The following is a 13550-nucleotide window of genomic DNA, read 5'->3' on the forward strand; positions in this document are numbered from 1 at the left end:
TGACGGCCCCAGCATTGAAATCACACGGATGTTCATTAGACACTGCCCCAGTAAAGATCTAGCACTTACTTTTAGGTCCAAGACAATTGATAGATGGTCAGCTCGTGAGGTTCAGGAAGTGTTAGATGAATACCATCTGGAGAAGGGATTTAGGTCTTCTGCAGAGGGGGTTAGCAGAATCGACATAAATAGAGTTGAGGTTGGCAATATTGTAACTTCAGTCCCAGACATTCCTGGACAGAAGACGGCTGTGGATCAAGAGAACTCTACTCTGGAGAGGTTAGTTGGAATGCTAGAGAAGGTGTTGCTCCAGGGCCCGGGTTATACTCAGGTCAACAAAAAGCCACATTCCAGCAACAGACTCCCGAAAGTTGAGGGGTTAAATGAGATACCGTGTTCCATATGTAATGACGCTTCTCACTCTGCCCTCACCCATTGCCGAGAGAACAGGCTCTGTTTCCTGTGTCACTTACCTGGCCATCCAAGACGCACCTGCCTGGAAGGAAGACGTCATTCTGGGAATGGTCAGCAGGGAAACTAAATGATCTGTGTGCAGGGGAGGACAGCGCAGATCGAGTGAGTGAACCTCCCACCTTGGATTTGACAGACATTGATGATTACGAAACATTGTGCCACACCTACCGTAATGTAGTTGCATCTCAAAAAACACTAATTGTGCAACGCTTGCAAAGACTCTCGAAGACTGATAGTCTATTCTACACAGATGTGACAGCTGATGGTGGACATACTCTCAGAGCATTGATAGATAGTGGATCTATGGCATGCACTATAAGCGAGACAGCCGCCGCAAAACTTTCACAGTCCATCCCCGATATGGTAAAGAAGTCAGCTGAGGACTTTGTCATTGTTGGATGTGGGGGCCACCTTGTCACACCTTCTGCCATGTATGACTTTGCTGCATCAGTTTACGGCTATAAAGTAATAATTCCTGTTCTCGTTGTACCAGGACAAACTGATGAGATGATTCTAGGTAGCAATGCCATCAAGTGGCTCATACCCCGGATGGAAGAAACTGTTACTGGCCAAAACATCACATCTCCGGAGAACAATGCTCGAGATGATATGCTGCCCCATTTGACATCCCTGCTGTCTTACTCGGATGGATGGAAAGGTGAAGCTGTGCCAAACAGGATAGGCACGGCCAAACTCAAAAGATGTGTCACTCTAAAGCCGATGTCTGAACATCTTGTGTGGGCTAAACTTCCTGCATCTGACATCTCTGCGGTGGGAAGGGCGGTTGTCATTGAACCCACCCAGTCAAAAGCCAGGCCTGCACAGATTTTAGTGGGAAGAGTTGTTACCTCCTTATGGGGAGATGGCTGGGTTCCAGTCAAGATATTAAATCCCACAGAGAAGCACCTCACCATTAAAAGAAATGCAAAAGTTGCAGATGTGTCCCCCTGTCTCTCTGTACAGGACCTACCTGAACCAGATCGCGTCCAATCCAATGTGCAATGCATACAGAGCTCACCACCTGCACCAAGGTCAGAAGAGGAGATATCACGCATCCTGAGTGGCATGGGGCTGCAGGATGTGGACCTTTCGTCTTGTGAAGTTTCCCTCAAGTGGAAGGATAAGCTCCTGCAGCTCATTGAGCAGTATGAATCCAGCTTTTCAAGGCATAAGATGGACTGTAGTGAGGCGGCAGATTTTGTCCACAGAATCCGTTTGGTGGATGACAAGCCCTTCAGATTCCCATACAGGAGAGTCCCACCGTGCCATTATGACAAGCTTCGGACTGCTCTTAATGAGATGGAGGAGTTGGGGATAATACGTAAGTCTCAGAGCGAGCATTCTTCTCCTCTCGTCCTGGTTGCCAAGCCGTCTGGCGATCTCCGCATATGCAATGACTTCAGGTGGTTGAATGCAAGAACAGTGAAAGATGCACACCCATTACCTCATCAGACGGACTCCCTTGCTGCACTTGGTGGCAATGTGTTCTTCTCCACAATGGACCTCACATCAGGCTTCTACAATGTCAGGCTGCATGAGGACGACAAGAAATACACAGCGTTTTCTTCCCCATTTGGTCTCCATGAATATAACAGGATGCCCCAAGGCCTCACAAACAGTCCTGCCACCTTTATGAGAATGATGATGTCAATCTTTGGCGATGAGAACTTTACAAGCCTGTTATGCTACCTGGATGATCTTATGGTCTTTGCTCCATCTGAACAGGTTGCTCTGGAGCGCCTGCAAATGGTGTTCTCACGCCTGGCTGCAAACAACTTGAAGCTCTCGCCTAAAAAGTGCCATTTTCTTCGCCGATCTGTCAAGTTTTTGGGACACATCATAAGTGGAGATGGTGTTCGGACAGATCCCAGTAAGGTACAGGCTATAAATGATGTGCAGGAAGCTGACCTGATGGAAGCTGATGAGAAAACACCTTGTGCGAAGAAGATCCGATCTTTCTTGGGAATGGTTCTCTACTACCATCATTTTATTGAGGGATGTTCAGCTAAAGCTAAGCCGCTGTTCAACCTTGTGGCTGAACCTGCGACACCACACAAAAGAGGGAGATGTCATAAACCAAAATTCAAAAAAGGCAGAGTTAAACTGTCCCCAACGGACTGGACTGATGAGTGTAGGGAAGCATTCAGAATTCTGAAACACGAGCTTGTGCACAGTGTTGCGTTGGCCCATCCAGATTTTGGTGCACCATTCATCCTCGCTATTGACGCCTCCTTTGATGGCCTAGGAGCTGTACTCTCCCAGTTGCCTCCTGATGGAGAAGTTGCCAGACCTGTGGCGTTTGCAAGCAAGACACTGTCATATTCCCAGCTGAACTATCCAGCACATCTGCTGGAATTTCTTGCTCTTAAATGGGCAGTTTGCGACAAATTTAGCCACTGGCTGAAAGGGCGGTGTTTTACTGTCTGGACAGATAATAATCCATTAACCTACATCTTGACTAAGCCTAGGTTAGATGCATGTGAACAAAGATGGGTTTCCAAACTTGCAGCATACAATTTTGACCTGAACTATGTCCCTGGTACAAAGAATGTGGTTGCCGATGCACTGAGTAGGGAGCCCTTTGTCCGGTCATGCATAAGCCACCGTCTTGTAACCGAACCGTATGCATTGTTATTGAACCATGTGAATGGAATGTTGGATAGGACAGTACAAGATGCATTCAGATGTACTACTAACTGTCAGTTGGTTGTTGACCACTCCGAGGAGCAAGTGGCGGTCACTACACCTTCTCCGCAGGGGTCCCTTTCTTCACGTGATGTCTCAGCTGTGTTGGATGCACACGACTCTGGAGGTGTCAGTCAAATGAGAGGCACTGAACCGGCTATTCTTCAGCTTGCCGATGTTGATCAGATTGATTCTTTACCGAAGAGTGAACTGGTCAATCTGCAAGAGCAAGATGATGTCTTGAGCAGGGTTTTCTTTTACGTTCAGCGTCACAGGAGGCCCTCTAGGCGTGAACGTGCTGGTGAGTCTCGGGCGGTAATGAAACTGTTGAGACAATGGTCTAAGCTTTCCATAAAGAATGGCATGTTGTATAAGGTAAAGAAAGACAGACAAATGAACATGACAATTCACCAGATTGTTGTTCCAGACTCCCTGAAACTCCAAGTCCTCCGTGGCCTCCACGACTCATCAGGTCATCAAGGGCAGGCGCGCACGCTCTCTCTCACCAGGCAGAGGTTCTTTTGGATAGGGATGGAACGTGACATCATCAACCATGTGCGAAACTGCTTTCGCTGTATGGTTGGAAAGACCCCGGAGCCTAACATCCGTGTTCCACTTGAAAGCATTATCACCTCGGAACCAATGGAACTAGTATGTATTGACTTTTGGACAGCTGAGCAGACTGACAAAAAGAGTGTGGATGTTTTGGTTGTCACAGATCACTTCTCCAAACTGTCGCATGCATTTCCTTGCAAAAATCAATCAGCAAAGCAAGTTGCCCGTCGTCTCTGGGATGACTTTTTCTGCATCTATGGTTTCCCTAAACGCATCCATTCAGATCAAGGGGCTAATTTTGAGAGTCACCTCATCAAAGAGCTGATGGAGATGGCTGGCATTCAAAAATCACATACCACCCCGTACCATCCCATGGGGAATGGAGTTGTCGAGCGATACAACAGGACCCTTGGGAACATGATAAGAGCTCTGCCACCTCAGTCCAAAGCCAAGTGGCCTCAAATGCTTCAGATGTTGACATTCTGCTACAACTGCACCGAGCATGAGACAACGGGTTTTGCGCCTTTCTTTCTAATGTTTGGGAGAATTCCACGTCTGCCTGTCGATGTTATGTTCCAGCATGCTCTCCCTAACGGGGCTGTTGTTGGCCACAATGAGTTTGTTGCTCGCTTGAAGCGGGACCTGTCTGAAGCTGCACGCATTGCCCGGCTGAACAGTCGGACAGAACAGGCTCGTCAGGCAAAGAACTACAACCGCAAGGCAAAAGGGTCACCGCTCACTATAGGTGACAGAGTGCTGCTTGCAAATCGCGGTGAGAGAGGCAAGAAGAAAATTGCAGACAAATGGGAGTCTACAGTCTATGAAGTGACGTCTGGGAGGCCTGAAATCAATGTGTACAGCATCAGAGATCCTGTGACAGCAAAGGAAAAAGTTGTTCATAGAAACCTCCTTCTGCCTGTTAGTTTTCTCCCTGTGGGAGATGACGACGCCTTGGAGTCATGCTGCCCTTCAGTGGCTGGAGGTGGACAATGTGCCCCAGTGGTCCCTGATGATGTACAGGACAGTGTGACGAAGACAATTGACTGGCTCCAGCAAATGGATGAGGAGAGTGATGAGGACACTACAGCCAGCCAAACGGATGTTGTGAGTGCTTCACCCTCGGAGACTGGAGTGAGTATTGCCCCACGCGCTGTGTGTGAGGTTTTGGATACCTCGGATCCTCCGCTACAAGCTCTACAGTTGCCTTCCCCTGAAACTTCCAGTGGATGTGTGGTGTCTCAGGATGCCTCCTGCCAGCCCTCGGCGGTGGAAGCTCCTAATTTGGTCTCCCCTGACCGGGCGAATGAGACACTGTTAGATGCAAGCACACAAGAACAGGTGGTTTGTGCACAGCCTCCTCCCCTTTGCACCAGGGCAGGTAGACCTGTAAAACCTCCACCTCGGCTCATTTGTGAAATGAATGAACAGATTGTAGATGGCTCAGTGTCATCGGTTGATTCTTTGTTTTATTTTGTGAAGAACATGTTTTCTGGTTAGAATGCTTTGAGTTGTTTTACATTTAACTGAGGTACCTTACGGTTGTATATGTCATATAGTGTCATACAGTGTTTACAGAAAAAAGGTGTACACGGCATCTTTTGTGTCTATGTTAGTGGTGGGATTGGCCAATCCGTTGCTGACTTAATTCTACGTGAAAAGTTTTCTTAACTGACTGAACTGATTATGCTTTTATGACTAAGCACCTGGACTTTGTTAGATGGTATCTTTGTTATTGTTTTTTTATTCGGTGTGCCCCAATTTAGCAGAATTTAAGGGGGGTGTATGTAACATAGTTAATATGGGTTAGGATAAATCCTGCTAAAATGGCTGAACTACGCCATCTACTGTTTTAATGTGGTACCTGAACGGACCAACGGACCAACGGGATTGTGGGAAAATCCTCCATTAAATGGAGGATTAAAAAGGAGGTAACGTCTTTTTTTGTATTTCCGTGAACAATGTTTACTTTATGTACTTTAACAATTAATTTATGGTGTAGCTTTATTATTTTGGATGTTTGTTATCTTCGTTTATATTTGCCTTGGTCTTTTATTAATTAATGTGATGTTTCGTTCATGTTTTAGTGTTTGTAATAATGTCGGGTTAGCTAGCTAAAACCCGTTTTCTGTCGTCCTCCTAGACACGTGATCCCAAATTCTATTTGTGTCCGCTGTTTTGTCAGGTATGTTAGTTTGTTCAGATTATTATTATATACCACTATACGATCATTGCATAAGTGTTTGTTCATTAAATTGAGGATTAAAAAGGAGACACGTGATCCCAAATTCTATTTGTGTCCGCTGTTTTGTCAGGACCTCCATAATTGCAAGTAAAACGATAGAGGACACCTCATAGGAGTTACATATTCACGGAATTAAATAGTTATTTTCCTGATGACATAATGCGACTGCCTGAGATATTGTCTGCAAATTACCCATTTTAATCATTACAATGTAAATAGAACTTATTGCCTTAATTCTACGTCTACGGCATTGATTCAACAAGGTGCTGAAAATGTTGGCCCATATTGATGGGATAGCATCTTGCAGTTGATGGAGATTTGTGGGATGCACATCCAGGGCACGAAGCTCCCGTTCCACCACATACCCAAAGATGCTCTATTGGGCTGAGATCTGGTGACTGTGGGGGGCATTTTAGTGAACTCATTGGCATGTTCAAAAAAACAATTTGAAATGATTGGAGCTTTGTGACATGGTGCATTCTCCTGCTGGAAGTAGCCATCAGAGGATGGTACATGGTGGCCATAAAGGGATGGACATGGCCAGAAACAATGCTCAGGGAGTCCGTGGCATTTAAACGATGCCCAATTGGCTCTAAAGGGTCCTAAAGTGTGCCAAAAAAACATCCCCCACACCAATACACCACCACCACCAGCCTGCACAGTGCATTGTGGTGCAGGTTTTTTCACAGACAATCGTTAAATAAGAATAAAGGCTCTGGGTCAAATATTTCTTTCTCCGTTTATTTCCTTTCAAGGGAAGAAAGGTCACAGCAGCAACGTGCTCAGTAGATTGCCAAGAACCTTCCCCCTTCACATCAGGGCCAGGCGGTTCTTGTACCTCAGTTCAGTTACAGGTGGCATCAACAGAAAACTTGCTTACATTCAATCAACGTGTTGAGTCTCTGCAGCCAGGACACTGGGGACATCTTATCAGTGGGAAACACTACAAAAACAGTTCTTTTCCCATGGTTACATATATTTTTGCCATTACACCAACCACAGCCTTGCAGGCTGCGTGAGGCTTGCGAAGCTTTTGTCCCTAGTCTAGAAAAATTGACGATGCACGCAAGAAGGGGTGAAACGGCACGCATGAGTGTGCGTGTCCTTGCGTTTTTCTGAAAAGTCAGAAACTGGCCAATAGCAAAATCATTACAGCTGGGTGACCTTAACATGCCCTTGCGCGGTGCGTGTTACACATTTTAACTTCATCATAGTAGGATGTGCACCAGGGACGGACTGGGGAAAAAAAATGTGCCAGTGAGTGACTGTCAAATTCGTTCCACTCAATGCACAGCGCGTTCCCCACTCATGGCATTGCACGTATCGTTATTTTGGATGATTACAAAGAATTTACATAATTTACGCATTTCAAATAACATTTGGATGCACCAATTTGCCTTGATGGAGACATGGAATATGACGCTTTCTGGTTATGGAGCTTAAGCGGTAGTTCAAGGAAGGAAGACTCCCTTTATGCCATGCGTAATTCATGGCATTATGCTATCAGCTGAGATTTCCAGCATCTAGGTGTATATAACCAACCAGAGGCGGTGCTGTGTCTCTAAACCAATCATATTGTTGCTGTCAAACCTTTAAAGGGCTTCTCTCCGTTGTTGCTGTCAGGTGTCATTTCAGCGCAAAACCGGATGCGACCCTCCTCCCCCCAAGGCACTTCCAGCCAGCTATCATGCATTCTTCACTCATCCTTGGTTTTCATTTTCATCAACTCCCTTCTTCACCACCACGACCAATGTCTGGACTACAGGAGGGGGGAGCACAATCTCTAACAATAAACAATAAAGACAGTGAAATCAGAGGGGAGAATTAGTATGAACATATATTGTGGAAAGGAACATCAGTTGTATTAGTGGTGTTGCATGTTGCTTGTGTGATTGTGTGCAGGGGCGGTTCTGCATTGAATGGCACCCATGGCGAGACCCCCTTTGAGCGCCCCCCACCCTCCAAAAAAAATTCTGCAGTTATATTTTTATTTTTTATTTTAACATGAGTGAGAAAATTACATTAGAAAAACACACTTAACAGAATCCAGTTACTGTTGCAATTAGAACAGGAAACACACATTTTACACATTTGCACAAAATATGTCGTCTAGGCATACCCCCTCCACACACACACACACACACACACACACAGAAACAAACATGAGGTCTACCTCGTTGCCCTGATTCCTTTCATGAAAAAGCCTATGCAGGGTGGTAGACTTACTGGTGGAGCCTGGTTTGGTAAAGCATGCTGTCTTTGAAGTGGATGGTGTCGTTGCTGCAGCTGAACTTCACATAGTCAACAGAGCAGCAGGGTTCAGGATCCGTCTTCATCACCTGCGTGCAAACGTGTGCTCAACAAAAATCCTGACCTTGTGATTCTCTGTTTAACATCGCTTTCACTGTCGTCATGTTTACCTTCTTCTTCTTGTGCTGCTGTGGTGCTCCTGAGGCCTGTTTGGGAGAACTCTGCCACTGCAATGTCCTCCTCCGGTCGTCCCAGTCGGCCACCTGCTCGAGTGGCTGCTGGAAATTCACCTGACTAAGTTTGCATCTGATCGGCTGGCTGGTAAGAGTCACTGGCTGATTGGAGGCAAAGGTCACAGTCACTTCCTTGGAACAACCGGCATGAAGGTGCCCAACCTGGAAGAAAAGAGAGGTTATTTGGGATTTTTTTAAACTCCCACACCTGTATTCCTTCCTCAAATATTTTACCTGTGGTGAAAAGGAGACATGGGATCCAACAGGAGGCCACTCAAACCTCACTACCTGGCTGCTGCTGTGGTTTGTCATTGTGAAATTCTCTTGATAGGAACAATTTACATGGCAGTCGCCAAAATTCAGCACCTCGTAATAACCTGTCAGACAGAAATAGACTTGAGTAAAATTCCTGAGTAAGAAACCAGTTGACATATTAATAAATCCCAAAGCTTACAGCATTTGCCTGTTCAGAATCAATAAAACAACTGCTACACTGGTTGATTATTGAACCTGCTTCACACATGGCTCTTTCCAGTCTATTCACATGATGGGCTTTCTGCCGCCCTGTCTTCTCTTACCTCCATCTCCATTTTCCTGATCTATTTCTTGATCTATTTCCTGTAATGACCGCCTGATGTTGTCAAGAGAGACAATTTCCCGGTGAGCTTCTCCGGTCCCATGTAATGTGGGGCCAGTTGTTCAAAACATTTAATCTGGATCAAAATTATCCGCATTTGGAAATCCCCTTTTTTCCTATCCAGGATCAGGTAATCCATCTTACTTTTATGCCGGTTTTTCAAAGCAACATTGGACTGGATCACTCTGATCCAGATACACAGTTTTCAAGATTACCAAATCCGGATTACAGTGCTCTAAATGGGACAACATATCACAATGTGGGCTATGTAAAGAACAGGTAGAAGTAAGAGCCAACATAGGGTCACTGTAAGTGTTTATTTTGAGCCAAAACACAAAAATAACAAACATCCACTTCCATTCATAATTTAACTTTAATTAAATTATATTAAATAATAATTATATTAAATAATTACTTTTATGACCCCTCATCTGAACCACAACAAATAAAAAACAAATATACATTAACAAATACATAGTGGATATTTTGAAAACATCTTTAAAAAATAAAATGGCTAAATATCCAATTGTTAACGAAATAAAGAATGTTCAGGGTTCTTCTTCATCTGAGGAGGAGAAACCAGCATTTCCAAGCCCTGCTTTTAGGAGGCGGATCTGAAGTTTCGCTTTGGTTTGCTGCAGTTTGGTCAGCTTGATTTGTTCCTCTGCCAGGAGTATCTGTGCTTCTGCTCTTTCAGTTTCTCGTTTAAGAAGTGATTCATAGGCATCATCATTATTATTCGGCAAAGGATGCTTCAAGCCTCTTTTCTGAGCTCCTGTGACTGCTGGCTCTACCAGTGAGGATCCAGGTTGTTCTTCAACAATAGGGCTGAGATCCAGAATGAATGTTTCCTCTGCATTAGGAAGAACTGGCTCACTTTCCTCTACAATTGTAGGCTCACCATCCCCTACAACACCATGAACCCCATGCAGAGCTTTAGAGTTCTCACCTCCAATAATGTCCAGAACCACATCTGTGTATTCACCTTTCTTAAAGGGTTTGTTGCCTGTTTGGGTGTTTTTTGCCTCAGCAAGGTCCTTCGTTGCTCTGGCCCTCAGATTCTTCCATCTAAATTTCACTTGCTCCAAGGTCCTCTTCTGGCCAGACCCCATTGCATTTACATTCTGGGTGATTTCAACCCAAATGTCTTTCTTCCTTTTGTTAGTCACCATTCCACCTGCAACAGAGCTTCCTACTATTGAGGCATAATGGCACTTAACACCCTCCAGCAGTGCATGGGTTTCTGCAACAGTGAAATTAGGTCCTTTTGAGTCCATGGTTTCACCGCTTCTGTTGTAGTGAACATAGTATTTGTAGGCCTTGGGCATGATTGATTTAATTGAACACACGCCACAGCACGTCAGCCAATTGGTGTGTGGGTATTTGACAGCCATCTTATATTCAGCCTTTCTCAGAGGACTTGGAGAGAGACACTGACATGGCAGGTATTGTCCATCGCTACCACCGTGTTGGTGGAAGAGGATACCGTCAAAGGGTGTATGTTGAGCGTGCACAACCACTGGAGCAATACACCACTGAAGAAGTGTATGCTCGCTTTCGCTTTGGGAATGCTGATATTAAGTACATTGCAGACCTTGTCAGGCCAAAACTTCAACGGAGAACCCGAAGGAGCCACAGTCTGTCTGTGGAAGAACAGGTCCTCATTGCTCTGCGCTTCTATGCATCTGGGACTTTCTACCAAGTGGTTGGTGACAATATAGGAGTGGACAAATCAACTGGTCAATCAGTTTGTTTCACTTCCAAAGGATGTCCAGATTGCCCAGACCAAGCACAAGTTTTTTCTTTTGGGGAATATGCCCAATACTATTGGGGTTATTGACTGCACTCATGTGCATATCCAAGCACCTCATGAGAGGGATTGGGAGTACATCAACCGAAAGGGGAGGCGCAGCATCAACATCCAACTTGTGGGCGATGCTGACCTCATCATCACAAACTGTGTCGTGAAGTGGCCTGGGTCTGTTCATGATGCACGCATCCTGAGAGAGAGTGCTTTATACAGAGAGCTCCAAACCAACCGACCGGATGGCATAATATTAGGAGACAGTGCCTATCCACTCCTACCATGGCTGATGACTCCTTTTCTTGCAGCAACCACACCTGCGCAGGCACGCTTCAACACTGCTCATTGCAAAACAAGATGTGCAATTGAGCGTTTAAATGGAGTTCTGAAGAGACGCTTTGCATGCCTTAACTACTTGCGAGTAGAACCACAGGGAGCATGCAACATAATACTTGCGTGTATCGTCCTGCACAACATCGCTACCAGGCGCAATGTCCCTCTCTGTGATGATGTTTGTGATGCACCTGAGCCTGTTGAAGAACCAGACCAACCTCTGGTGGTCTGTCAGAATCAGGGACTGACTGGACGTATAGCAAGGGATGCAATTGTTAGACATTATATTTGACAGGCTCATCTCTGATGATTGTTTCTTTGAAATTAATATACGGTGATGAATGACCAAAAAATGAATATATTATTTTTGTTTATTGAAATCTGTTTGGGGGATTATTTCATGGGGACACGATCATTTTTGTTTTATTTTTACTTTACTATACTGAATAGCTTAATTGTTAGCCTATGTCTACTTTATCACTGTTACAACGGTTACACAAGTCAAGTGCAAAATATAAATAAAAGTATATACACTAAATGATACAAATGTATTATTTGACCAATTTTAAAGTTTTACTACATTTTCTTCCTGAAATCCACCTTGAAATCCTACCCCCTGTTGGGATCAGGATAATCCTGTTTTTTTGGATCAAAGTTATCCAAATCCCACTGACAAGTTTTGAACAACACAAACTGAAGGTTTGATCCAGATTAAAACTAGGATTGGATTCCCTCATCTAATCTGATTTCAGATTCCTTCTTTCCCTTTTGAACAACTCATTTTCAAGATTTGATCCAATCCGATAACCAAAATCCGATCAGTTTACCATTGAACAACTGGCCCCTGATGAGGCCGCTGGGTTTGGTTATGGGTTCTAAAGTGTGAGAATGTTTAAATTAATTTCAGCTTTTATTATTTCTGTATTTTTTCAAATTCCTAGAAGCTTCTCCCATTTCTGTTTTTTGCAATTCTTTCAAGTTCATTTCATCTTTTCAGCTATTTTTAAATGTATTTCAGCTTCTTCTATTTCTATTCTTTCAGCAATGTTTAGAATAATCTCGGCTTTTTTCATTTCTGTACTTTAACCAACTTGACTTCCATGTATTCCATGTATGTCTGACATATTATGGCAATACGTTTCCTGATTCCTGACCCCCAGTGACCTAGACATTACATCCCCAGGACATGAGCACAGTGGTTTCTCATGGAAATATGAAAATAGATACTTATACTAGATACTTATAATTTTCTTTCTTAATATTGTTCCTTTTAATTTAATTTAATTCTGTTTTATTTTTATATCGCACCAATTAACAAGACAAGTTCCTCTATGTTTAACATAGGTGGCAATAAATGGCTTCTGATTCTATTTATGTGGCCATCGAAAGTGTTTCACTTCTGCATTTGAAAGTGGGAGAAATCATCCTTGTGAAAATACATTTTGAGCTATGACTTATTACATTGTCTATGTATTGTTTATTATCTCTATTCAGTTGATTAGAAACATAGGATTATCTAGTTCTCTTGTATCATGCATTTCAGTTTGTGATCTTGGTCCTTAAGGTGAACGCCTTGCTCACTCTCCTCCGTCTGCTAATCTCATGACTAATTGGCTAAATAGAACAGATGAAGCTAAAACCAAGAATAGTACCACATCCCACAGTCTTACGGGGCTAGAGTCAGAGTTAGGGATTGGACTTACTTCAAGGTTACCATAACATGGCAATTTGTGCTGTGACACACTTGAGGATCAGGTCTTTTTTGTCGTCAATCTAAAAAAATATAGCAGAAGGATCACATTTAATATTAATTTGATACTGAATTTCATTAAGTACTCTACAGGCTCACTAGAAAAACTATCTAGTATTGACAAATCGTATTACATAACAGTAAATCAGGCCTTACAGCAATATACCACGGGCAGAGCCAAGTCTGCTATGGCTCTAGGCTGTGTGTGCTATTGCGTGCATGAGGGTGTCCATGTGTGTGTGTAATGCCACGCATGTTCCAGAGCAGGCTACGCATGTGCAGAGCAGCAAAAAGATTAGCGCTCAATCTCACTCAGGGCGTTTTGGTGCATGTCTTCAAGTCTGCGGTTGTTTGCTGGAATATTCTGGGAAACGTTTGAATTCAGACACGGATCATCATTTGAGTAGAACTGTTCCGTTCAAACAGTTAAGGGTCAGACCAGGGAGACAAGATGAAAGCTTTGGTTTTGATTGACTTCGGAGAGCTTTAAGGCTTGGGAATCGGCCGCAGTTTCAACAGTTGTCTGTATAAGAGAAAATTACTTTATTTGGAGTCAAGAGCTTTTTATTTCCAAGAAACGCTCATTA

The 13550-nt window shown here is 43.9% G+C and overlaps 1 protein-coding gene across 1 annotated transcript; it reads right to left on the reverse strand.

Annotated features, from left to right (window-relative positions):
* Positions 1–6728: 6728 nt before the first annotated feature.
* On the reverse strand, positions 6729–9229 carry LOC134105084 (hydrocephalus-inducing protein-like). Its single transcript, XM_062557519.1, has 4 exons — positions 8674–9229; positions 8377–8601; positions 8183–8295; positions 6729–7739 (listed from the first exon to the last, which is right to left on the reverse strand). The coding sequence occupies exons 1-4, from the start codon at positions 8869–8871 to the stop codon at positions 7679–7681; spliced, it is 597 nt and encodes a 198-aa protein (XP_062413503.1). The 5' UTR covers positions 8872–9229; the 3' UTR covers positions 6729–7678.
* Positions 9230–13550: the final 4321 nt, after the last annotated feature.

The sequence above is a fragment of the Pungitius pungitius genome, chromosome 15 (genome assembly GCF_949316345.1).
Source record: "Pungitius pungitius chromosome 15, fPunPun2.1, whole genome shotgun sequence".
Taxonomy (NCBI): domain Eukaryota; kingdom Metazoa; phylum Chordata; class Actinopteri; order Perciformes; family Gasterosteidae; genus Pungitius; species Pungitius pungitius.